At 33.8% G+C, this 27,976-nt stretch overlaps 3 protein-coding genes across 10 annotated transcripts in view; 1 reads left to right on the forward strand and 2 right to left on the reverse strand.

Annotated features, from left to right (window-relative positions):
• The window catches only part of LOC127176323 (microtubule cross-linking factor 1), a 64,527-nt gene extending 60,513 nt beyond the window's left edge, over positions 1-4,014 (reverse strand). For 7 of the 8 annotated variants that reach the window (XR_007829084.1, XM_051127993.1, XM_051127972.1 and 4 more), the window contains exon 1: positions 2,761-4,014. Coding sequence is in view for 7 of the 8 variants with exons in the window: in XM_051127993.1 (XP_050983950.1) it covers positions 2,761-3,504 (744 nt within the window). In the remaining variant the exon portion in view is untranslated. The remainder of the gene's footprint in view (positions 1-2,760) is intronic. The other variant, XM_051127964.1, reaches the window with a different exon arrangement.
• Positions 4,015-6,521: 2,507 nt separating this feature from the next.
• rab12 (RAB12, member RAS oncogene family) lies at positions 6,522-16,431 on the reverse strand. Its single transcript, XM_051137833.1, has 6 exons — positions 16,090-16,431; positions 13,714-13,774; positions 11,315-11,453; positions 11,112-11,201; positions 9,406-9,510; positions 6,522-8,058 (listed from the first exon to the last, which is right to left on the reverse strand). The coding sequence occupies exons 1-6, from the start codon at positions 16,292-16,294 to the stop codon at positions 7,951-7,953; spliced, it is 708 nt and encodes a 235-aa protein (XP_050993790.1). The 5' UTR covers positions 16,295-16,431; the 3' UTR covers positions 6,522-7,950.
• Positions 16,432-17,962: 1,531 nt separating this feature from the next.
• On the forward strand, positions 17,963-27,481 carry napgb (N-ethylmaleimide-sensitive factor attachment protein, gamma b). The gene is given in 13 exon segments (XM_051095188.1): positions 17,963-18,155; positions 19,311-19,378; positions 19,482-19,566; positions 20,327-20,344; positions 20,519-20,549; positions 20,628-20,737; positions 20,846-20,912; positions 21,015-21,085; positions 23,773-23,851; positions 23,950-24,029; positions 24,106-24,235; positions 25,237-25,280; positions 25,282-27,481. Coding segments are annotated over 13 exon segments (936 nt in total). The 5' UTR covers positions 17,963-18,099; the 3' UTR covers positions 25,379-27,481.
• The last annotated feature ends 495 nt before the right edge of the window (positions 27,482-27,976 follow it).

The raw sequence follows: 27,976 nt of genomic DNA on the forward strand, positions 1-27,976 counted from the left end.
CAGGATTAGAACTTAAATGAAAATCAGAAATAGGACTGGAATTAGAATTGGAAAACAAATCCTCATTGAGGACTCTAATTAAATTGATCTTATTTTGCAGTGTACATAAACTAAAACCACACTCTGAAACAGAATAAGAAACAGCATAAGAATAAGGATTAGATTTAGAATCAGAATCAAAATGTGAATAAAAATCAGGATTACAAACAGAAAGAGAATCAAAATTGGAACCAGAAATATCATGAAAATTAAAAAATAATTCAGAAGTCTAATTAAAACAGATCTGTTTATGGAATGAACAACAGAAAATGAGAATGACAATAGAAACAGAATAAGAATCAGGAGTAGAACTAGAATCAGAATTAGGACTGGAATTAGAATTAGAATACAAATCCTCATTCAGGATTCCAATTAAATTGATCTAATTTTGCAATGTACATCAACTAAAATCACAGTCTGAAAAAACAACTTCCCTAACTAAAATAAAAAGATGCTTCAAAAATAACCAAAACAAACAAGACTGCAGGTAAAGAAGCTGTAGCTATCAGTGAAACCCCCGTCCTGCACTGTAAAGAATGACTGTCATTTGTAACGCCTCATTTCCCAGCGCATTCGGTGTAAACAAGGTTGAGGAAGAACGACAGAAAGGCAAGGAAAGACAGACAAACAAAGACTGCGAAAGAGAGACAGACAGTGACAAACCGCACAAACACAATGACTTTCACTGTATGATGTTGGGGACAAAGTCATGTGATGGCAGCGTCCCGCCACGTACCGTATGGATGTTCCTGTCAAACATGAGTTATGGTGGACTAAATGATTAATGTCATACTATACTACAATAACATGGACGTATTGCCGTTTATTTGTTTAAATACTGATGCATACATGCTCCACTATTACTTAAAGAGATATACACAGAAATAAGAGCAGTAAGCACACAGCCGCTGTGCACATCTGCTTCAGGGAGGATCCAAACACACAGTCCGGCCCCGGGTCAGGAGGGACGCGTGTTTGCCAACAGCTCCTGCGAGGGACACAGCCATTACACGCACAGCTACTAAAGCGGATTAACACGACGTCTTCAGAGATAAACTTATGAAAATCCTGTTTGTGACAGCAGCCGAGCCCTGTGCATCTGACAAATAAGATAAATCATTTATGGAATTATGCTAATTAGGGCTCTCTTCATCTATCCATCACACTGAGGGCGAACACAGTGATGCGTTTCCCGCGGGAGTTTAAGGGGCTTTCTGATGCATGCTGGTTTCATCTGTACTCTGTGGACTGATGCGACCTAAAATCAGTTCAAGTGCAGATTTATGGATCTAGATCTTGCTCTACTCACAGTACCACGGTGTTTTTTAAGTATCTTGGAGTACCTTGGAGTAACATCTACTTGTAAGAGATGTTGTGATTACATGGTACTCCAAGGTCCTTCAAAAGCCAAAATATGTGCTATGGTACTTTTATGCGTTCATTTACTCTGGAAAACATGTTTGTCAAAGGACTAAGCAAATGCTTTAACAAATGATGCTGCATTACTATTAGTCTAAGAGGTATAAATGAGGAAGAATTGAATACATAGGCGAGAATATAAATGCAACAACAAAACATGGTAGCTCAAAATATGGCTGCTCAACCCATAATCCTTCAGATCAACACCAGACCAACTTTAAAAAAAAAAAATAATAAAATATTATTTTTATTACATTATCGACATTTTATATTTGTAATAAAATTATATGTAATAAATAAATATAATACAAATATTTGTTAAAATATTTTATATATATATTTATATAAAGAAAAAAAAAGATGCAATCCCGCACACTATCAATACTAACAATAGTGTGCGGGATTGCATCTTTTTATATTTTTGATTTGAAAGTGTTGTTGGACTATTTTTTTTCTATCGTTTTTTCAGGTGTGCTGAGTTTGTGTTGATTGATATATATATATATATAAATATATATATATATATATATATATATATATATATATATATATATATATATATGATTATATATGTATACACATTTATCTTTTATGAAATAATTACAAATATAAATATAATATAAATGTATTTATAGATTTATTATTTTTATCTTTAAAAACTGTTTAAAAAGAGTAAAATATTTTAATATTACATTATTTGTATTTTATATTTATAATCAAATAATATTTAATAAACATGACAAAAAATATTTTTATTTTTTTAATATTTCAAAAATATTTTTAAAAATATGATTATGTGTATAGATATTTCTCTTTTATGAAATAATTAAAAATATAAATATGATATAAATGTATTTATAGATGTATTATTTTAGATTTAAAAACTCTTTAAAGAGTAAAATATTATTTTATTAATATTATTAAATATTACATCATTTATATTTTATATTTATAATAAAATAATATTTAATAAATAAATATAATAAAACATTTGAAAAATGTATTTATGAATATGTATATGTATGATTACATATGTATATATATATTTCTCTTTTATGAAATAATTAAAAATATAAATATTATTTAAATGTATTTAAAGCTCTTTATATATATTGTATTAATAACAGACTAAATAACTTGCATTCCCCAACTGTACCATGGTACTATCAGAGTACTTTTTAATAGTTTAAAGCATCACCAAAAAAAAAAAAAATTCATGAACATTCAAGTACTATTTTCCACCGTACTTACTTTAAGGAATACCGTGGTAGTACCATAGTACATGTCGGTGTGTCTGCTCACCTTGAGGTAGTCATTTTCCGATCGAAGGTCTTCGATTTCCCTCAGCAGTTCCTCCTGGGCCATTTCCTTGCCCTCCGGTTTAAACTGTGCGTCTTTCTCGGCTTTGCATTTGTCCGAGTGCGCACCGGGCACAAGTGCAGCCTGAGAACCTCCCGCCCCGAGCGCCAGTGCGCGCACCCTAACCCCGGCCGCCTGCTCGCTCGAACCGGAGCCGCTGCCCGACTCCGCATCGCTACTGGCGGCCTGAACGAGTCTCTGCTCGTCGGACAGCGGCTCGGAAGGACAATCGGACAAATCCGAGCTGCTGTCCGTCTGACAAACGCCGCGTCCGGTGGGAACGCGTATCGGGGCCAGGCGTCCCTTGCTTTTGGCGGTCGGCGGAGCAGCGGTGTCAGCCGCCTTGCAGGCCGGTTTCGGTTCGGATGCTGCATGATGAGTGACCTTAACGGCCTTTTTTGTCGCTGAGGGCTTGATGTTGCTTTTTGCAGGTGCTGATGCGGTTCTGTCCTTCGCGCCCGGGACGGTGCGTCTCGGAACGCGGCTCTGAGGCGTCACCGGCGCGGCGGACGCTTGCTGCTTGTTGAATTTGGGGGATTTTGGCACGATCGGTTTGGCCGTTCGCGAGTGGACATCCTTTAGGACGGGTCTGGCAGGGGAAGGCGCGCGGTTTAACCTCTTCTTCTCCACCTGAGGATGAGGATGATGGCTCTGCGGCTTGGTGTCGGAGCCATTGGAGCTCTCCATTATACAACCTGACAGACTGTTCCAGCCGTGCGCTTCTGTCTCATCACTTCAGATGGACGCGCGCCCGTAATTCACTTGCCCTCAGCCATCGCCGCGTCGCTCCTGGCGCTTCCGAACGGAATACGGTGGGTAATGTGGTGTCAAGTGAGAATCTCCGTGCTTTTGTGTGCTGAATCAATCCGTCCGTCCATCCCTCCCCCCCGGGATTACAGTACTCCCATCTCTCCCTGCTGTCCTCTCCACCTCCTGGCCGCTTCTCCCCCCCAACTGACGGGAAAAATCTGCAGCCGCTGCGGTCTGACGCTCCCCACTCTCGGGGTCTCGTCGAGCGCATGCGCCGGGTTTTCACACACAAATACCGAACACACCCCTCCTCGCGCTCCGGTACAGGTCAGGCACGCGTGCGTACGCGTGGAGACGCAACGCGAGGCGTGCGCGCACACACACATTACTACAACAGAGACACAGGAGAGAAAAGATGTTTTATCATTAGACATGTGTAAAGAAAAAATAAATTCTGAAAGAAAACAATAAATGCAACCGGGTAAAACAATATTACAGAACAACACCATTTTACTAATGGTGTTATTATAAAAAATAATAATAATAATAAAAAAAAATACCTTAAGTGAGGCTGAAAATTACACTTTACTTAAAACGTTAAATAAAATAAAATAAATTTGAAAAAATTATTTCAGCCAGCTGCCAAGACATTTCTCATTTGGATGTACTAAAATAACTAAAAATGTAAAAAGCTACAAAGTATCACATAACTATTTATATATACGTTTTATATATTATTTATATATATAGTTTTATAATACTTTATAAAACTTAAAACATAGAAAAAAAAATTATTTTAGCCAATTGCCAAGGCAGAATTTCTCATTTTGATGTAGTAAAATAACTAAAACTGAAAAAATAAGGTATTATATAACTATATATGTTATATATATTATATATTTAGTTTGTATATAGTTTTAATACTTTATATTTATATTAAAACAAAACTGAAAACAGAAAATTAAAAAAAAAAACTTCCTCAGTTATATTAATAATAATTAAAAAAACATAGTATCTCAATCACACTAAAATAAAACGGCAACCATCTGAAATCATTGAATTTAAAACGCTAAAATACTAAATAGAAATAAAAAAAACTAAACTAAAACCAAAACTGAAATAAAAACTGAAATATGAAATGAACATAAACAGTAATATTTACCAAAAAACAAAAACAATCCTTAAATGGACCACAATTTAAATAAACACTACAAATATAAAAATAAACACTAATTCAAAATATGAAAAAAAAAAAAAACTAAAATTAACTACAATTAAAATAAAAACTGAAAATATAAAAATAACATGCTGATTACATATAGATAACACAAAATTAATATATAAACAATACTAAATTAACACTGGCTCGAGCAGTTATACAGTTAGTTTGTTTATCCAACAGCGCCATCATACTGTGAAAAGGAGGCAGTACATTTCTGAACATAAATGTGAAACCAAAACACTAAAACATTTTGCAATATACAACTAACTAGAATAAAATTGTGCAAAAGTAAGTTTATGCTTACGTAAGAAAGATGAAAAGCATCAGGATGGTTACACACATTTGTGTAATAAATATATATCTTTATTTGCACTTCATTAGTTTAAGAATGCCACAAGTTATAAATACCACAAAACTGCTTAAACATGCCAAACTGTTTCAAATAACTAATATCAAGGTATTATTCGTACAAAGTACTCTTCTGTTTTGCAGTGTAATGAGGATCCTTTCATTTTTTGTTTTGTTCTGTAAATACTGTATTGGCCGAGAGACTAAACCAAGGCTATTCTGTACAAAATGAAGGTTCATAAAGGCAACACGTATTGCTACTAGAATTAAAAACTCTACTGAGTTTAAAAAGCATATTGGGTTTAACTTTTTCAAGACAGGTCTATCTAAGAGCATGAAGTCAGACTTACTAAGCTTCAAATGAAGCAAAAAAAATGTAAATAAAAAACTAAAACGGTTTGAGTAAACGCCTTTAGACACACAACAAATGTACAAATCAACAGGGGGTTTTGCTGGAAATAATAATAATAAGAAGAAAAAGAAAACCAAAAAATGTGTATAGCTTGGTAAATCTGATTCCAGGTTCAGAAGAAATTCAACTAGCATCCAAAATAAATTAGACATTTGCCAATCCCGCAGAGAAAGAAAGTAAAAAGCACTTGGTGAAAAGGATCGGAGGATCATTAGAGTATCTCATACGATTACAATATGGCACAAGCCTGCAAACATCAACTTTTTGAGGTTAGTACACTTTCCCTAACACTGTTAACACATAAACGGCAGGTTTAGGTCGGTTATAAATTTTCAAAGGACACACAGTTCAAAGAAGTTAAATCTGAAAAATAAAACAGAGTTAAATGGAGTTATCAGAATAATACAGAACAAAAAAAGCTGTTTTCACTTCAGCAACGGTCAAACATTAGTCCCTCAGAAACAGACACAAGATTGGGGTTATTTAATACTACACTGGTTTCTGACGAGAATATTAATGCATTACAAACAACATAAACACACCGCCACTACACACGTAAATCATCTTCCTATTATTTGACATATGGTGAATTTCATTAAACCTGTCCATAACATTTATGGGTCATATTTAACCCCACAAAAATGTATAAAAAATGACTGAAACCTCTATTTTGGATTATAACATGACATTATTTTCATGAAAATTAAACATATTTCCACCTAAAACACTGTAATGAGACGAAAAAAAATGCATTATATTTATTTACTAAAATATTTGTTGTACTGCTATTAATTAAAGACGAAAAACAATGATTTTTTTTTTCAATTAAGAGTGGAAAGGAGTGCTTAATTGACAAAAATAGTTGAAATTAAACCCAATTTTTTTAAGCAATATTTTTTTTAGTCAAAATATTTTTTCAGTATGTTTCTGGGGTCAAAAATGACCTTGACACGTTTTCATGAAATTCACCCAATAAAACAGTTTTTTTTTTTTTGTTTGATGACGTTCCAGACGCACAGTAACACTGTCAGTCCTCTATATTCAAAGACAGTTTATATGAAAAATGCATGACATTCCCATAAACTCACACAAACACCTGTTGCTACTGCATATCTGGTTCAGCCGAAATAGCCGTTCCCATCAAACACCTTTTGTAAAAGTTTTGCTATTAACTACTACATCATTACTACGGTTCTTCATCTAATGCAGGCAAATAATTCAATTCGCTGTAAATCCAATGGAGTCAGTGGTTTGCCCAGGAACACAGAAGCATGGTGATGTTAACCAAAGGTGTACCAAGTATCAAAACCAACGTCCTGTTTCTCAATCTGCTCTCCACAGAGAAAATAGCCCTTTCGGCGAGAGCATTTCAGTTCCGCAATCCAGATCCAGCGAATGAAACAATGAACTCAATTTGTGCAACACCCGGTTATCGACCTTCCTTTATTCTACTCGAGTTAAATGACACTGAAAGAGAACTAGGAAGCAACAAAACTCTGCTGCTAAATGATAAGGTTAATCTTCTGTACACAGGTCCTTCACTAACCTTCAGCATTTCAGCATTTTGTAAACTAGCTACGAATGGATTGTAGTGCAAAACACGACGGAAAACACAAAATCCACCTCGAAAACATTAACACTGATAGAACGTAAGGCATAAAGACAACCCAACCACGCTGGCCATTAATAATGAGCCGAACGAACCACCTCGTACACACACACAGCTGACAGAAATGAATTACGCTTGGCATGAAATGTACATCCACTTCGCTTTTAATGCCAAACCAATTTGGAAAAAAGCTTTCTAATTTGAGACCGTGAATGTTTTCCATAAGAAATCAGCCTAATGTGTGCTTGAAATAGGTTTAGTATCCGTCATCCGGTAGGAATAGTAGTTTGTTGTTTCTACTGACAATATATGAGGATGTAAACTACATATAAATAGGATTTGATGGATTATGACATATGTTTGCACTCATTTCATGCATGTGATGCGTGTGCAGCGGTTTTCCAATCAGGAAGGCACATGTTGGACAAACGCAATCCTGTGCTTCCCAGAAATGAGGTAGTGTATGTATGGGCCGTCAAAAATAAATGCATCTAAGTGTGTGTGAGTAATGATACGAATGTTCTTTATTGGCATCTATAGGTACCAAAACAGGGAGTTTGTTAAATTGCACAGTCTATGGTTTGTGAGGGATGATTATATGCGATATTGAGCGTTTTATCTTTCATCTTCTCTGGCAATGACAGGCCTTCATCTCGTCATCTCATCATCCGTATGGACTGGAGTCTCATGAGATGGGCATTTCGCCCCTGGTGGCGGGAGTCTGTAACAGCATGTGTTGGGTTATAAGAGGGAAGGTGGTGTTGGGTTTCTAAATAAAGCGCGAACCGAGTCTCAACAGCAGCGCATGCGAGGCGGAGGCAGCTCTGGTGGGATTTCAGGTTCGGGCTGAAGGGACAGGACGCTGTTGGACAGCTCCTTACTGGGGACTTCAAGAGGCATCTGTGGAAAGACAACATTATAGACTTTTCAATCACTGTCTGATGTGCATTGCACACAAAACTGCAAAGATCAAAAGAAATGAGATTTAGGGCTGCAGGATTACTCAAAATAAAACCAAAATACATGCACTCTGAGTTAGGACTGCATTTGGGAATGCAACGTGCGCCTTCCCAAACTTTTAAGGAGAAGTGCTTATAAACCATCTGTTACCAACAAAGTTTTTCTGTCAGAATTATAGCTCAACATTTGAAAATGAAGAAATTAAGACATTAAGATATTGCATTTTTACAGTTGTGTGTGCATAATCATGTGCAATATGGTGATATAGTAAAATGTTTTTTCTCCTTAGTACCTCATTCCACAACAAACTGAACCAAATGAATTATGGAAATGCACACACATATATCAAGATATATGATGTGAATAACAGAGAAAAAAATATATAGAAGGGATATATGAATCAAGCTGAAAATTTATGTATTGTATAACTATATAGCTATATAACTACTTTTTTTTTACTATTATTATTATATTTACAAATATATACAAAACTATATGTATACGTATACAGCTATATATATATAATTTTTTACTATTATTTATTATTATTGTATTATTTTTCTTAAAATATTTCTTTTTTATATATTATATATTTTATATACAGAATTTAAAAATACATGCAAAACTATATGTATAATGTATAACTATATAGCTATATGTATCACATTTTTTACTATTATTTTTATTATGTTTTTCTTAGTTAAAATATTTCTTATTTTGTTTATTATTTAGCAATTATAATAATTATTATTATTATTTTGTAGTCATATTGTTATATAATTAAAAAAATTCACTTTTTAAAAATCCCATTTTAAAATCGTGATTGCAATTTTTATAATTTATTTATTTACCCAAATCATGCAGCCCTAATGAAAGAAATGATAAATAATTATTGCATTTGCCAAAGTTTATGGCACCAAATCTTAAAACGCACTTATGTAAAGTGGATATCTCACCTGTTTGGTCTCCTAAATGTCATGTACAAAACAAACTGCAGAAGGTCACTTTACGTGTCGGTCAAAGCGTTCCTCCCTGTCTACGTGGGCAATTACTGGCCATTATAAACTGCAAGGTGGGTTGACTTTATGTCGATGGTTAAATTCTGTCTCTGCATGTCTACTGACATCTTAGAAACTCCTTTTATCTCAAGACAATATGATTTGAACAGGAAACACTCATGATAGCTAATGCCACATTCTCAGGAGCAGAGAAACTCTTTCTTTTGACTATTTTTTAAAAATGTTTTAAAATTTTGCACAAAGAATTCAGCAAAACGGTTCCACTTACCTTACTCAAAATGTCATCAACTAGTTTAAGGAATATCTCATCCACATTAAAGTTATCCTTGGCACTGGCTTCACAGAAACGCATCCCTGATATCCGTGAAGCAAACTGCCATTCAGAGAAGAGAAAACAAAGCACTTTATTTCAGTGTGATGGGTTAAATATTCAAATAATTAAATATTTGATACTTCTCCAATGCAATCAGCTGACTGAGGCTCTTTCTTCTCCGTAATAGTAACACACTAAACTATTGTATGGCTTCAGATGATGCTTTTATGACTGCTTTTATGATACTCGGATTGAATAAATAACAATGTTTGGGTGAACTATTCCTGTAAAGTGTGCTTTCACACACACTAGTCCTGTTAGCTTTAGTCTCAGTGGGTTTGGGAAGGTTGGAGGAGGCATTATTCAGAGCATTCAAGGAATCTCTTTGTGAAAGTCTCAGACAGAATAATGTCCCTGTGTCCAGGGCTTTGGACGGACTGAAAGACTCGTAACACAGCATTGCCCTCCACTGAACTAAATGTCAAGGTAAACTTGAGACAGATTTATACAGCTAAATTTCAAGTAAATTCAGGCTATAATAAAGTGAAGATAGTACAAAATTCAGCTGAGATAGTCAAAATTCAAAAAGTTTTGATATATTTATGATAAGAAATTTACAAAATATCTTCATGGAACATGATCTTTACTTAATATATTTTTTTCTTTACTTAATATATTTTTGGTATAAAAGAAAAATAATAATTTTTAATTTAATTGTATATATTTTTATTTATTATCTTCTATAATTTTGACCCATTGTTGAGGTGCTGAATCCAAAAATATTGCCTATTTTGCTCATATAAAAATCTTTGACATATTTTTCATTTTTTAAGTTAAAAAATACATTTTGAATACATTTTGATGTGATTAAAACCATTCAAATAAAAACTTTTGAGATTTGCCTGCTTAGGTTATTTTGGTAAGCGCATTATATACAGTAAATCAGTTGAAAATATTAGTAATTTTGCCTTAGCAATTAACTGAAATCAAAATCTGAAATTTAAATTACTTGAAATCAATTATTTGAAATTGAAGCATTAAAATGACTTAACCTAGATAAAAATTAAATTAAAACTAAATAAACGATTTTAAATAATAATAATAATCAAAATGACAAAAGCACATTTTACTCAATTACTCAGATTAAAAAAACTAAAATTAAAATGAAAACTGAAATAATAATTCAACATATTAATTCAACTCAACATATATCATGTAAATAATACTAAAATAACACTGGTCTCATCCTCTCAGGCTGTTGTTGTGAAAAAACTGTACATGATGGAAAGTTTTTATTACTTTTTTTTAAACTTCAAATTAATTAGATTTATATAAAAAAGGACTTCTAGAAAAACCTTTAGAAACTTATAGAAAACAGTCATTAGCTAGCAAAATCGTTATCGTTAACTACAACTAAAACTATTAAAAAGTCATTTTCAGTAATTGAAATAAAGTGCTAAAATTACTAAAGTTAAAAAAAAAAAAGTTATACTGATGTAAAGAATATACAAAACATGGCAAGATTATTAAAACTAAAATTTTAATAAAAACAAAAATCCTGATTTTTACAAATAAATAAGTAAATAATAAACACTATAACGGTATATAACCAATACTAAAAAAAAACAAAAAACAAAAAAAAACAAAAACACTGCTCTCACCCTCTCTGCTTGTTGTCGTGAGATGGCACGATCAGACTCACAGTCCAGTTTGTTCCCAACCAAAAGGAGCTCAGCATCCTCTGATGCGTACTGCACAGGAGCAAAACAACACTTTAGTAAAAAAAAAAACGTTTGCTTGGTGTGGACATTTGGATATTTGCTGCATGGCAGATAACTAATCAGTGTTTTAGATGCTTGAGCACCTTGTCTATCATTTTCATCCATTTAGGCAGGTCATCAAAGGTTTCCTGTTTGGTGATGTCATAGACCAGCACGATGCCTTTCGCACCGCGGTAATACGCTGAAGTGATGCTGTTAAACCTCTCCTGACCTGCTGTGTCCCTGCAATCATTCAACATTATTAGACTTGCATGACAATCAAAGTGGGGAATAAATCATATATTAGACTATAAGAGAAAGACAATCGATTTAAAAGCGCCTCTACAATCACAGACGGCTGGAAGGGAGGGAGGGATGGAAAAAGTAAGAGAGGGTTTGTGACATCAGCTGAAAAAGAAAGTCAATTTATGTTCAATTTAATAAAAGATAACAAAGACAAACATAACACGCGTTAATGAATCATTCACAATAAGAACAGAAAGGTGCATGATGGACTATGGACCAATAATTTCATAAAACGTTCATGTATTTCAGCAGTGTTTTTTTGATTCAAAGAAAAAAGAAAATTCAGATTTTGAACACATGACAGACGTTCGCTTCCTTGTTTTTACTGTACCTTATTCACCCTAGTCTGGCTGCATTTTTCCAAAACAGGATATGATGTCACAAAGAGGACCGGTGAGGCGCCACATGTCAATGAGCAGTTAAGACGGACAGTGAAGGACAGCCATGGATGCTGGGTAGCTGGATGTGAGTGGACATGTGTTACAGACAGGACGTTCAAAAGCAGACATCTGCAGAGGTTTGGTGTGAGAGAAGCCGGCGAGTTTTAGGGTTAAAGGAAATAATAATAATGATGATAAAGTGGGTGGGGAGGTGATGGGAGGTTAGTATTAGTTTGGACTGGTTACAAAATGACTAAACCAGACTCCACTGGAACAATAAAGGTATGGAATAACAGAAAGGTTTGTTTACAGACCGTACCAAACTAAAGAGAAAAGAACTACGTCTGTCCAAGATTAGGTTAATACTATTCTAATACTATACTATCTACTGTTTTTTAATCAATTTTGTGATTTGGCTTGTCTGTACAAATGAAGAAGTCTCAACATAATCACAATAAGAAAGAGTAGCATCTGTTAGTTATAAATGAATGGCAAATTAAACAAATTAAACTTATACTATACAGCCTAAATGTATTAAAATGCATTAAAGGAAAAGGTATATATTTTGTACATTTATATTTTTCACTATTAAGTCCTCCACATGTCATTTACTGAATTAATTTTAAGTTACAATCAAAAATTCCTGAAAACTGAAATTCCAACATAGGACAGAACAAATTAAACTCTATCTGAACAGAACTCCACAGAATAGAACCAAGCAGAATAGAATACAACAGACCCACATTATACAAAACAAAACAGAAATGCATAGAATATAACAGAGCCAAACCAAATAAAACAGAATAGAAAAAATAAAACTATGGAAGCTTGTTTCCACCACTGGAAAAAAATAAATAAATCAGGTTTAGGCAATTGTGACTTTTTAGCTCACAATTATATTACTTTCAATTCTGAGAAGAACAAAAGAAACTTAAGTTATTAATGTGTAATTCTAAAAAAACAAAAAACAAAACAAAAAAACTGAATTGTGGTATAAAAAGTCGCAATTAGCTTTTTATTTTTATTTCTTTATTCCAAGGTGAAAGCAGGAAAAAAAATAAATGGAATTTTTACTTTTTCCTAAATTCCTAAAATAAAAAAGTGTCAAAATTTGGATGAAAGTAAGTCAAAACTGAGTTTATATCTCATAATTCTTACTTTTTTTTAAGCATTGCAAGACATAAACTCAGAACTGTGAGATAAAAAGCCACAATTACATTTTATATTTTCATCCCACGTCAGAAACAAAATAAAAACCAGATCAGAATAGAGCAGAATAAAACAGAAGTAACAGAATAGTATGCAATAAAACCAGACCACAATAGAATTGTAGAAATTAATTAAAGAATAACACTGAATAGAACAGAATTAACAAACGACAGTCGGCGGGATTGAAAGGAGTGAGAAAGGACGTACATGGACATACATATCAGTTAGTGTTATTATATTAGTTATATCACAATTAAAATGAATATATTTACATTCACAGCTGAATTGTGGAATGCTCCGAGCGTGCATTCACAAATTAAATGTCACAATATTAGTGACAAGTGTACTGTAATGCTTTACTAAAGCTTTTTGATGATAAAATCAAATCGTGCGTGAGTTTACTCAATCCCACAGTGTTAGGTAAAGCACACAGCGGATTAAATCAAAGCAGCAACACATGAAAGACGTTTGACTGTGAGTCTTAGAGACTCAGGACTGGAATTTATGACTTGGTGCGGAGCGACTTCATCTCATGTGCTTCTGAGACACAGGAAGTGACATGGTGGGCTGAGTCAATGATAAGGACACAGCACTTCCTCTCCACTCACCAGATCTGTAACCTGATCTTCTTTCCTCTCAGCTCCACCGTTTTGATTTTAAAATCCACACCTTCAACACATCGAGAAGAAAGAAGATGTAAGATCAGTCATACCGCATCTTCAAGTGCCTCTATAATTCATTGTTATCAAACACATAACTGAAATCACTATATATAATGTAACATATGAATAGAGCATGTTTTGTGCTAAAATAAATATTCTATATGTATGACAACAAACAGCCAAAGTCAAAGCACAGGTCAGGTTCTCTGGGCTTGTATGAGTTTCACAAGCATGACAGAGCAGAAACTCGAGGTCGGGCATGTTGTAGCAGCTGTGTGTACGTGTGGTTGGCTATTCTGGGATACTGTGTTAGTAAGCATGCAACTAATCTGATATGAAGGCCTGTCATGAGTGAGTGAAAACCTTGCCAGATCAGTTTTTAAATGTGCGCGGGACCAAACATGCATCCACCATTTATGCATTAGCTAAAATCACTGATTTTGTATCAAAGGGTTTAATTTTTTAATGCGTGTTTTCTAAACGTGGTGCTCATCACATGACTGATGCAGATTGATTTAGCGTTTGGCAAATCTCCCGTTTAATGACATTACAAAAGAGCTGGGCATGAGGGATGAAAACAGTTTAGACACAGATGTAACTTGCATTCGTGTTAACATCAAACTCTTTTAAATCATTTTAACTGTTTGCATCCAAGTGTGTTTTGCATCCATCCGAGTGATTATTATTAGGAAAATGTTCACTGATTTACATGGTCACAGGCCCAGATGTTGCTTTTACTTTGTGGTTTTCTAACATCTGGCTGAAATATTTCTGTTGACACTGTCAGGACCAAAACTGACTGACCAGACTGACTCCTCTGACCTCTGAAGTGTTGTTGAGTTCTCCTATTACAGTGCTCATTATATTACTGCAACTGTTTATGTTATTAGGTAAATGCATTTTTTAACTTTGATTTTCATAGTATCTAAATGAAAATATCCATAACAAAAACACTATGCACTGTACACAAACTATGTATACAAAAACAAATATGAATATATTTATATTAATTAAAAAATTGTTAAATTTTATAATAATTTAAGATGTATTTTAAAATATTTTACCATTTAAAGAAATATATATACACAATTTTTTAATAACCATCTATACTTTATAATAGGGCTGCGCAATTAATTGAATTTCTAATTGTGATTACAATTACAAATGGCATAATTATGTAATCACCCAAAGGCACAATTACAAAAAAAAAATTCCACTTACATTACTTTCTTAAGATGTGTGGGCGTATGTATTTTTCCTACAGGTTATCTTAAGCGTTTTTTTTCTTATTGTTTTTATTTTTACATTTTTACTTTTTTATATTTAAAGAAGAAACTTGTTGCATGCAGTTGCTTCAAACAATGGTATAAAGCTATTCAAAACATCAATGTAAATTGTGATAACTGTAATTAATAATCGCAATTATAATTTCAAGGGAATAATCGACAATTATGATTTTTGGAATAATCGTGCATCCCTACTTTATAATATCCATCTAAGTGTACTAACCATCTATAGTTTACAAATGAATTACATTTTTTAATCAAACTGTAAATAATTATTCATCTACTGCATACTAAACTAGCATGTAAAGTTAACTATCTAATCTTCAATAGCCATCTATGGTTCACTAAATATCCATAGTTAACTGTGCAATATAAACTTTTCAGTAACACTTTACAACAAGTTTCCCTTAGTTAATGTAGTCTAATAACTAACATGAACAAACAATGAACAGTACATTTATTACAGTATTTATTAATCTTTGTTAATCTGAGGTCATGAAAATACAGTAGTTCATTGTTCATGTTAATTCACAGTGCATTAATGTTAACACACACAACATTTGATATTAATAATGCATTAGTAAATAAGATTAATAGATTAGATTAATAAATGCTGTAGAAGTATTGTTCATTTGTAGTTCATGTTTACTAATGAACTTTATTGTAAACACTAAACATTAATATCCATCTAATAGCCAATTGTTAACCTTCAATAGTTTACAAATTAATCATATTTGACCATCTGTGCTATCCAAACTGGGCATCATTATCCATCTGATCTTCAACAAGCATCTATGGTTTAATAAGTAAACAGTGATAGTCACTGATACAGTTGACAAATTATGTACTTACATATCCATACAAACTACGGGTTGTTTAATTACATAGTTATAATATTGAGTTTATTAATTATCCAGAAACGGCCCAGAAAGATAACAGATACTGGTAAACAAGTAAACTGACAGTCCTTGTTGCTGACCATTCAGAGTGTACTGTCCAGCTTCACCAACTTTCTCTTTCTGTCAGTTTGTCTTACCCACAGTGGACTTGCACGCCTCGCAGAAGGTGTCATCCGTGAATCTCTCCATAAGGCTGGTCTTTCCCACTCCGCGGGAGCCGATGATGATCACCTGCAGTTTATAATCAGCGACTCTCGGCGGCATCTTTCTGCGGCGCTGCGACGCTCCCACAGCGGGCGAGCCACCACCGGCCCTCCGCTGGACTCCGAACCCCGACTCCATCCAGCACTAACAGCCAGTCCACATCTGTCACACGGCCAGTCCGATTTAAACACGCCCGCGCATCACGGAGGGAAACTTTACTAAACTTTAAAGCGGCTTTTCGGAAGAGTTTGTCAAAGTTTTCAATCTCCTCAGTCAGCCAGTCAGTTGTTGTCCTGCGCTGGGAATACGAGAGCGACCGTGACGTCACCACCACTTCCGGTTCCGACGCATTCCAAAGGAAGAGCGGAACAAAATTCCCTTTTAGAATAAACACTCTTGGAAGATTTACCCATTATAAATATTGTCAGAAGTGGAAAATAAACAGCAGACATTTGTCGCCTTTTCTATAATAGTTTTTTTTTTTACTATAAAGCATACACAGTTAATAATAATATTTAACTAATATTTTTTGTCTAAACTAAATATTTTACACAATAGTGTAAAACATCGTTTCCATTATTACACCAGTTAAAGCCTTTCTCCATTTTTTTTCATAGTAATTTTTTTTATTAATAATTGCAATGCTGTACCTGTAGAATATTATTCTAATCGATACATTTTATTAGTGTTGAAAATAATATTCATACAAATTGCACATTGCACACACATTACACACATAATCTCTCTTTACTATATCCGTAAATAAATAAGTTCCACTTATACATAAATATATAAAAGAATAATATCAATAAGGGAAATATTTATAAACAAACACTTTCCGTAAATAAATAATAAAATACTATGGTGTACTTACACACACGCACACACATATATAATATAATATAATATAATAAGGCAAACACATATTACCATAAAAATAAATTATTTCCGTTATTAAATAAAAAATAAATAAGATAAAACAAACAAACAAACAAACAAACAAATAAATAAATAAATAGACACTATGGTCTACTTACACATACATTATATTATAATAATATATTATGTAATATAACATAAGGCAAACACATATTACCATAAAAATAAATTATTTCCGTAAATAAATAAAAAATAAATAACATAAAACAAATAAACAAACAAACAAACAAATAAATAAATAGACACTATGGTCTACTTACACATACATTATATTATAATAATATATTATGTAATATAACATAAGGCAAACACATTAAAATGTTATCTGTATTCTATATTCCCATAAAAATTATTTCCGTAAATAAATAAATACTATGATATATACTATGGTCTACTTACACACAATATATAATATAATAAAATATAATATAATATAATATAATATAATATAATATAATATAACACAACATAACATAACATAACATAATATAATATAATATAAAAGGCAAACACATTAAAATGTTATCTGCATTCTATATTATCATAAAAATAACGTAAAGTAAATAAATAAATAAATAAATAAATAGGCCTAAATAGATACTATGGTCTACTTACACACACACACACACACTATAATAATATAATACAATATAATATAATATAATATAATATAACATATTATAATATAATATAATATAATATAATATAATAAGGCAAACACATTCAAATGGTATCTATATTTTATACAAAAAAAAAAAAAAAATAAATTCCATCAAATTTACAAATGTTCAATAAATATATAAGTACAATAAAAACGAGGCAAGTGTAAATCGCAGATGTTGAATGGTGCATTGCAGCATCCCACTCGGGCTCCCGTAGAAAAACACCGTGACGTGGATGAGCTCTTGAAGAAAATCAGGATAATCTACGTAACGGTCCATCCTCATCCTCCCTCCCGAGCAGCGGCTCAGTCTGTGTCCTCTTCATCCGCAAAACCGAGAGCCATGGCCGCGCAGAAGATCAACGAGGCTCACGATCACATCGCCAAAGCCGAGAAATGGTGAGAAATGGAAAAAAGTCTCATATGGACAGAAGAGATCTCATGCATTTCACACATAAACACCGAGTTAGGATCGGCCTGCTGTCGCTGTCAGTCACACTGTCGCTAATACTGCTACATAACCGGATGCCGTTTGCTTTTAACTCATTTATATGCGCAGATGCTGAAGGATTCTAATACACGTTTATTATAATGTTACAAAGCGAGACTGATTGCGTAATCGCGCGTGCACTGACAGAGGTTACCTTGGCGACAGCTGCAGTGGTCCTGATGTGGTCATTATTATGAGGGTTCGACTTATGATTGTGGGCCATTTCTGAAAACCAGTGCATGTTCATGTGCCCATTATGTCGAAGAGTACCGGTGCAAGTTGTCACATGCTGTACATTTTTGATTTTAAGTCTAAAGTTCAATTACACACGTGTGCTTTTTCTAAGTATGGATTTCCATGCTGTTTTCAAACACCTAGCTTAGTCTTATATTTTGTGCAATTGTGCATTTTTACGATATATTTTTGTAATTATGTCCCCTTGTGAAAAAATACTTTTTATATGCACTTATTATGGAAAATACTTAAGTGTGAACTGAAAGTAATGTTCTCATACAATTAAATAAAATGCATTAAATAAATGCAACTTAAGAGTGCTTTTTTGACCTAAGTACATCTGTATTTCTACGCCTTCAAAATGTTTTTAAAGTGCACGAATCTACTGAAAAGCATTTATGGTAAACTAAATTATATTTTAATGTAATTTCTATTAAAACTTGTATGTTGTGTATTTTAATATACATTTTAAGTATGCATCTAATAATAAAGTTGCAGTTTAGTACACTTAAAATATATTCACTTCAAAAGTAATATTGAATAACTCTACAATTCAGATTATTATCAACTAGTGCTTTATGTTATTCAGCACATGAAAATAAGTGTACATCTTTAAAGCATGACAAAAGATTATTTAAACAATACATTAAAATGAGCTTTAAAATAAAACTGTATTTGACATTATTGCAAAGTGCATTCTTAAAAGTGAGATTTGAGTTAAGGTTTGAAGTAAAGAACTAGTGCACACTGAATACATGTATGCACACTTCTTTTTCACAAGGGTTGGGATACTAGTGAACACCATAAAATAACTGTTTTACCTCATGCAGCTTGAAGACCAGCATGACCAAGTGGAAACCTGATTATGATGGAGCCGCTTCAGAGATGGCAAAAGCAGGTGAAGCAAATTGACGTCTTGCACTGATGTTATTAATAAAAGAAAATAGTAATAATATATGAAATATTATAATGATAACACTGTCTTCTTGGTGTTATATCAGCTGTGGCTTTCAAAAATGCAAAACAGTTTGAACAAGCGAAGGATGCGTACCTGAAGGAGGCAGAGTACCACACAGAAAACAAAGCGTATCCTTCTTCAGCATATCAGAATCTGGCTTAGTGTAGGATAAAAGAAGAAATCATAATTACAAAGATTATACTGATACAATGATGGTGCACTGTATGATTTGTATTTCATTTATGACTTATCTGTAAATTCTAGTAAATATTGGGTAAAATTTGTAGGGAGAATGTGCCATATATATGTACAACACTGTCAGAAGTTTGGGGTCAGTAAGATTTTTTTTTTTAAAGCAATGAATATTTTTATTCAGCAAGGATGCATTCAATTGATCGAAAGTGACAATGAAGACATTTATAGATTTCTATTTCAAATAAACAGTTCTTTTGAACTTTCTATTCATCAAAGAATCCTGACCAAATAAATGTATCATGATTTTCACAAAAATATTACTCGGCTCTACTGTTTTCAACATTGTTGATAATCAGAAATGTTTCTTGAGCAGCTAATTGGCATATTAGAATGATTATTAAAGGATCATGTGACACTGAAAATTCTGCTTTGATCACAGAAATAAATTATATTTTACAAAATATTCACATAGAAAACAGTTACTTTAAATTATAATAATATTTCACAATATTACTGTTTTATACTGTATTTTTTATTAAATAAATGCAGCCTGGTTGAGCAGAAGAGACTTCTTTCTAAAACATTTTTTAAAAAAATTACTACCCCCAAACTTTTGACTAGTGTAGTATTTAGTTATCCTTTGGTTTTATGTTTTTCATTCTGTTTTTATATTTACTTAACTAAAATTCACAGACTCTTCCATGCAGCAAAGTAAGTGAGCATTAATATTTCAAATAAATTTTAGGCTACTTATTAACATCTATACAAATAATCCATATGCTATACAGTAATTTATACAGTTTACAAATTATTCTAATGGTAAACAACGCACTACTGTCTATAATTTTCTCCACCCATCATAACACATGCTTTTCTTCCTCTCAGAGCGTATGAACAGGCCGGCATGATGCTGAAGGTGAGTTGGTCGTACAGTGATTGTTATAGACGGCCTGTAGGTTTGAGACGTGCCTAAGTGACTCTTGTACGCCTGCAGGACATGAAGAAAATGCCTGAGGCCATACAGCTGATCGAGAAGGCCAGCATCATGTACGTGGAGAACGGGACATCTGGCACTGCTGGAATGGCCTTGGACAGGGCTGGGAAGTGAGTAAATCAAATGAAATGCCTCCTAAGTGGTGTGAATAACTTTAAAATGTGTGTAAGGGTTGTGTTACCATTGCCGACATAAACTAGTGCCATCTGCTTCTGCAGACTCATCGAGCCGATTGATCTTGAGAAAGCTGTGGATTTGTACCAGAAGGCTGCATCTGTGTTTGAGGTGAGAAAATGCAGATATGATTAATCCTGTAAATGATCAAAAATCATCCATTTGTCTTAAATATTCATGCATAACCCATGTGAACCGGTTTTTGATGTTCAGAATGAAGATCGTCTCAGACAGGCCGCAGAGCTTCTGGGAAAAGCCTCCAGACTTCTGGTGAGACTGCGCAGGTGCGTCTTAAAGCATTAAACTGCCCATATTATGCTCATTTATGATGATTTAACATAATTTAAAGTAAAAAAAAAACACATTGGTGCAGCAGCTGTTTTCACCCTCTGCCTCAAAAGCTCTGTTTAAGTTTCTGTTGCTTTAAAGCCACGCCTTCTGAAAAGCAAATGATTCACTGTTTTGAAGCATTCCAATCGGATCGCATATCATTTGATTCAGATCAGGACTTCAAAGCGCGCTTCGCGAATCATTTGATGTACATTGGAACTTCGGATCGCGAATCATTTAATTCAGATCAGGACTCGGGACGCGTATCGCGAATCATTTGATTTACATTGGAACTTCGGACCGTGAATCATTTGATTCAGATCGGGACTTGAAAAAACGCACATCGCGAATCATTTGATTTACATCGGAACTTCGGATCGCGAATCATTTGATTCAGATCGGGACTCGGAGCGCGTATCGCGAATCATTTGATTCAGATCGGAACTTCAAAGTGCACATCGAGAATCATTTGATTTACATCGGAACTTCGGTTTGCGAATCATTTGGTTTAGATCGGGACTCAGAGCGCGTATCGTGAATCATTTGATTTAGATCGGAACTTCAAAGTGCGCATTAAGAATCATTTGATTTACATCGGAACTTCGGGTCGCGAATCATTTGATTCAGATCGGGACTCGGAGCGCGTATCGCGAATCATTTGATTCAGATCGGGACTTCAAAGCGCACATTGCAAATCATTTGATCTACATCGGAACTTCGGGTCGCGAATCATTTGATTCAGATCGGGACTCGGAGCGCGTATCGCGAATCATTTGATTTAGATCGGAACTTCGGATCGCGAATCATTTGATTCAGATCGGGACTTCAAAGTGCACATCGCGAATCATTTGATTTACATCGGAACTTCGGATCGCGAATCATTTGATTCAGATCGGGACTCGGAGCGCGTATCGCGAATCATTTGATTTAGATCGGAACTTCGGATCGCGAATCATTTGATTCAGATCGGGACTTCAAAGCGCACATCGCGAATCATTTGATTTACATCGGAACTTCGGATCGCGAATCATTTGATTCAGATCGGGACTCGGAGCGCGTATCGCGAATCATTTGATTCAGATCGGGACTTCAAAGTGCGTATCGCAAATCATTTGATTTACATCGGAACTTCGGATCGAGAATCATTTGATTCAGATCGGGACTTCAGATCGGAACTTCAAAGTGCACACCGAGAATCATTTGATTTACATCGGAACTTCGGATCGCGAATCATTTGGTTTAGATCGGGACTCGGAGCGCGTATCGCAAATCATTTGATTTACATCGGAACTTCGGATCGAGAATCATTTGATTTACATCGAATCATTTGATTCAGATCGGGACTTCAAAGTGCGTATCGAGAATCATTTGATTCAGATCGGGACTCGGAGCACGTATCGCGAATCATTTGATTTAGATCGGAACTTCGGATCGCGAATCATTTGATTCAGATCGGGACTTCAAAGCGCACAGAATCATTTGATTTACATCGGAATCGGAGAATCATTTGATTCAGATCGGGAATCATTTGATTCAGATCGGGACTCGGAGCGCGTATCGCGAATCATTTGATTCAGATCGGGACTTCAAAGCACACATCGCAAATCATTTGATTTACATCGGAACCTCGGATCGCGAATCTTTTGATTCAGATCGGGACTTGGAGCGTGTATCGCGAATCATTTGATTTACATCGGAACTTCGGATCGAGAATCATTTGATTCAGATCGGGACTCGGAGCGCGTATCACGAATCATTTGATTCAGATCGGGACTTCAAAGTGCGTATCGCGAATCATTTGATTCAGATTGGGACTTCAAAGCACACATCGCAAATCATTTGATTTACATCGGAACTTCGGATCGAGAATCATTTGATTCAGATCGGGATTTGGAGCGCATATCGCGAATCATTTGATTCAGATCGGGACTTCAAAGCACACATCGCGAATCATTTGATTTACATCAGAACTTCGGATCGCGAATCATTTGATTCAGATCGGGACTCGGAGCGCGTATCGCGAATCATTTGATTTAGATCGGAACTTCAGATCGCGAATCATTTGATTCAGATCGGGACTTCAAAGCGCACATCGCGAATCATTTGATTTACATAGGAACTTCGAATCGCGAATCATTTGATTCAGATCGGGACTCGGAGCGCGTATCGCGAATCATTTGATTCAGATCGGGACTTCAAAGTGCACATCGCGAATCATTTGATTTACATCGGAACTTCGGATCGAGAATCATTTGATTCAGATCGGGACTCGAAGCGCGTATCGCGAATCATTTGATTCAGATCGGGACTTCAAAGTGCGTATCGCGAATCATTTGATTCAGATCGGGACTTCAAAGCGCACATCGCGAATCATTTGATTTACATCGGAACTTCGGATCGCGAATCATTTGATTCAGATCGGGACTTCAAAGCACACAGTTACTTACAAAAAGAGATTGGATTAACAATAAAAAATCTCACACAAAACAAGTGAATGAATCTTCCTCAGAAGAGTGACAAAAACAGCAACTCACTGCAATATCTGACTTACTGTATATTATAATGACATCCATAAGGTTTTTGTGGCATTTGGATAAACTTATCAGTTTGTGTTTTTGCCGTTGTGTTATTTTGTCCTCAGGTTGGATGAGGCCGCTGTTTCCCTTCAGAAAGAGAAGAACATGTACAAGGAAATTGAGAACTACCCGACCTGCTTTAAGGTGCAAATGCTGATATTCAACTTTTTTTTTTTTTGTTACATCATATACTTTTGCATTCTAATGTTGCATTAGTTTCAACAGATTGTTTGATATTGCAGAAAACCATCGCTCAAGTGCTGGTTCATCTCCACAGAGGTGACTTTGTGGCTGCAGACAAGTGTGTCAGAGAAAGTTACAGGTACAAACAAGTAACATTATCATCCTTCAGATCAATGGTGTTATCTGTGATCAGTGTGATATATTGTGTTGTTCAGTCTCCCAGGGTTCAGTGGGAGCGAGGACTGTGTTTCAATGGAGACGTTACTGGCGGCGTATGACGAGCAGGATGAGGATCAACTGTCACGCGTGTGCAACTCACCTTTACTGAAGTACATGGACAATGACGTGAGTGTCAGACATCAATCTTCACATAATACTGTGGAGAAATCAAAAAAGCATTGTTACACTCAAAAAAGGAGACGTGTAGCTCAGTATTTGTAAAATAAAAATGTATGAAATTATATAATGATATATTAAATGAAATAATATTGAATATTTGCTACTTAAAATAAAATATAAATTAATAATAACAATTCATGTATAATATTTTTAAAGAAGTCTTTTGTTACAATTTAAAACAACAGTTTTCTATTTTAATATATTGTATTAAATGCAATGTATTCCTGTGCTGCAAAGCTGAATAGAAAGTTCAAAAGAACAGCATTTATTCAAATTCTTAAATAACACTATAAATATTTTTCTGTCGGATTTGATCAATTTTATGCATAATTTCTAATTAAAAATATTAATTTCTTTGAAAAAATCAGAATTATTAAAAAAAATTACAAATGTTTTTAAAATTTGTTTCTAAAATTTTTAAGTCTTACTGACCCCAAACCTTTGAATAAAAGTGTACATTGTAGTATAATTTTTCTGTAAAATTTTCAAGACCACTTATCATTGAAATTGACAAACAAATTAAAAATTTTTACAAAATATTTTAGTTATTAGCTGTTATTTTAGTATCACTAATATTTCTTTTGTTTACATTTTGTAGTTACTTTTGTGATACTTTGAATTAGATTTTATTTTTTTCTGTTTTCATTTTAATTTTATTAATTTTGTTGTAGTTTTAACCTTTTTTTTAATTAAGTTAATTTAGTACTCAGTACTCTTAGTATTCAACGTAAAACAAAAATCCCTTTCCAACTAGCTGAAATAAAATAAGTTTAAGATGTTTATTTTATTTTATTTGTTTTAGTTTTACTTGTAAGAATAACCTTGGTGGAAACGCAACATATCTTCTAGGCACTTACTATATTTCCAAAAATCCAATAATCACCCTGGCTAAAAAATGAAATTCAGTGACATTATAAATACCTGTTTTCTCATCTGTGTTCATCCAGTATGCCAAGCTGGCGATCTCTCTGAAGGTACCAGGTGGAGGCGGCGGGGAAGAAGAAGAAACCTCCCGTTGCTCCTCAAGGGGGCAGTGCCGGTCTGCCACCGGCCGAGGAAGAAGATGATTACGAGGGAGGTTTGTGTTAACTGAGAGAACGGCCGACTCCTCCATCCATGTGTGTGTGTGTGTGTGTGAACGAGCATATCAGTGTTTCCTCCCTTTGTGTAAAGTGGAGTCATTCCTGAGGAATTCTGTTCCTGTCTGTCCCGCCTGTAGGAGCGTCCAGATTTCTGTGCGTTTACGCATTAGACAAACAGAAAAACCTACACACATGGGCCGTGGATGCCAGTTTTAACATATTTAATGCTGAAGAGGTTCATTTCTTTGCCATTAGCTGCACCAAATGCAATGGAGCGCTGCAGTGATGACGTATTTTTTAAGTCAGCGTCAGCCTGGATTATTTGACAAAAACCAACAGGATTTTTCCATCCGCTTTTGGATTACTGCAGAAAATAAGCTCTGTGAGCAACAGAAGTTCATAATTCTTACACATTTTGCTCATCATGATAATCTTTACCATTTTTATGAATTCTGATGCCTAAATACAATCAGCAGAATTAAAAAGCTAAATGTAGGCTATAAACATTTATATTAAAGCTTTACCTCTTTCTGTTTTCATTTGAAAACAGTTTCACTGAAAGTTTGAGATTGAATAGTTTGCAAGAGCGTGATTATAAGCACAACCAGGCTGTTAAGTTGACTAGTGAGTAGATCGATTTTACACGTTTGGCACAGGATTATTATAGTTAACTAAAAAAAAAATCATAAAAAAAATATTACTTGAATTAAAAAAAATCATTTTATTTCTGCTGGCTGTCAAGGCAACATTTCTCATTTTCATTTAGTTTAGACAACTAAAACTGAAATAAAAAATATATAAACATACGTTTAAAAACCACAAAAACAAATAAAATTACAAAAACACAACAAAATTATGAATAGTTTAACTAAAATTAAAATAAAAGCAGAAAATATAAAAATAAAATGATTCAAAATATTGACTAAAACTATATTAATATGTCCCTGATACTCAAATAACACTGGATCGATGTGTCGTTTAATATCCCGACAACCTCTGTAGTCCTGTTTAGACGCATTATCGACCACCTTTTTCAAGACAATTAAGTTTTGTTTTTTTGTTTTTTGTTTTTTTTAATGACAAATGTTACTACCAGTGTTGGGGAAAGTTACGTTTAAAGGTAATGTATTACAATATTGCGTTACTTCATAAAAAGTAACTATTGCAGTTACTTTTGCATTACATTACTTTTCTTACTTTTTGTCACCTGAGCTGGGTTTGCTTATTTATTTTTAATAATAAATATATTTTTGGTAACTGTAAAGGCCCTTTCGCACCAAAAGTGAAATAAATAAGCCTCAGGCTGAAGGAAGTGCCTTTGCACTTACTCCCAGTTTCTCTCAACACAGGACAGGAGAGCTGTCAGTCAATAAATTAGAACACAAAAAGTTACTCAGATATTTTCTTGTAAATTTAAAAGTAATTTGTTACTTTACTAGTTACTTGAAAAAAGTAATCTGATTACATAACGTGCGTTACTTGCAATGCGTTACCCCCAACATTGGTTACTGCTAATTATATGATGTCCAATAAAATGTGAAAATATCTTGTTAATCCACATCCCTTATTTCAGGCATTTAAATGATGAATATGTACAGAAACTCTCATTTTCCGGTTTTGGGCTACAAAAATCCATCATCTTTTTTTTTAGCACTTTATTGACTGCAGTGTTTAAATTAAGTTACAAACACTCGTCTTCCATTGGTCAAACTCTCAGATTGTCCCGCCCCCAAACTCAGACCATTGTTGAACCTGTAAATTATAAGCACTGGAAGTTTTTGATGTGTGTGTGTGTCTATGTGTGTGATCATGTTGCTGCATAAATTATGTTTGTAAATGTTTTAATTTAATAATGAAAATGTGTAGTTGTGTACAGAATCTGTTAATTATTTTAATTTGTGAACAGTCTGTGATGTCAAAGTGATGTTAAATCAGTTATCAAATTTGTAAAATACAATAATATTATTATGTACAGTAATTTATTGTAAGTGTTGTTGAAATATAAACATCGCTGTGGAGTGAAGCGTCATGCTGCGTTTCCAAATATACAACTTGACAGTCATAAAGATGCAAAAAAATGACTTAATAAAATCACAATCTATACACTGTTTGGCTGTCTGCTGCTAAATGTGGTTTCTTATGTAGGGAATCACCTGATAAATTCAGTACAGATGATTTACAAATATTCTACAAATAGAAAGCAGCACCATTTACAAGTTATAGCAAAGCCAGGAAAGAGAGAGTCATTTCAGACATTTTACTTTAAATAAATATTAAGTGAAATAAAAATAAATAAATAAACAAACTAACTAATTTTATCTCAACTATTTTCCAAGATAACATTTCTCATTTGCGATTAAAATATAATATTTAATATACTTATTATTATTAAAATATCTACTATATTTTTTAACTGATGTAAAAAAAAACATAGACATATATAAAAAAATTATAATAAAATTATTATTAAAATATTAGTAATTTAAAGACAAAAATTAAAATGAACATGAAAAAATAAAAATATAAACATCTTATATAAACATATAGTGTAGAGCTGTAGTTTTTTTTTTTTTTTTTTTTTTTTAAGAAAATGCTGCCCAAAACT

This window comes from Labeo rohita, chromosome 2, assembly GCF_022985175.1.
Source record: "Labeo rohita strain BAU-BD-2019 chromosome 2, IGBB_LRoh.1.0, whole genome shotgun sequence".
Classification (NCBI taxonomy): domain Eukaryota; kingdom Metazoa; phylum Chordata; class Actinopteri; order Cypriniformes; family Cyprinidae; genus Labeo; species Labeo rohita.

What these genes read in the sequence shown, in the direction of transcription:
- rab12 (XM_051137833.1), bottom strand. Translation starts at nt 16,294, where the DNA reads ATGGAGTCGGGGTTCGGAGTCCAGCGGAGGGCCGGTGGTGGCTCGCCC. An exon ending in AAGATCAGGTTACAGATCTG is followed by an intron (nt 11,454 to 13,713) that starts GTGAGTGGAGAG and finishes GAATGATTGCAG; the next exon opens with GGACACAGCAGGTCAGGAGA. An exon ending in GGATGAAAATGATAGACAAG is followed by an intron (nt 11,202 to 11,314) that starts GTGCTCAAGCAT and finishes GCTCCTGTGCAG; the next exon opens with TACGCATCAGAGGATGCTGA.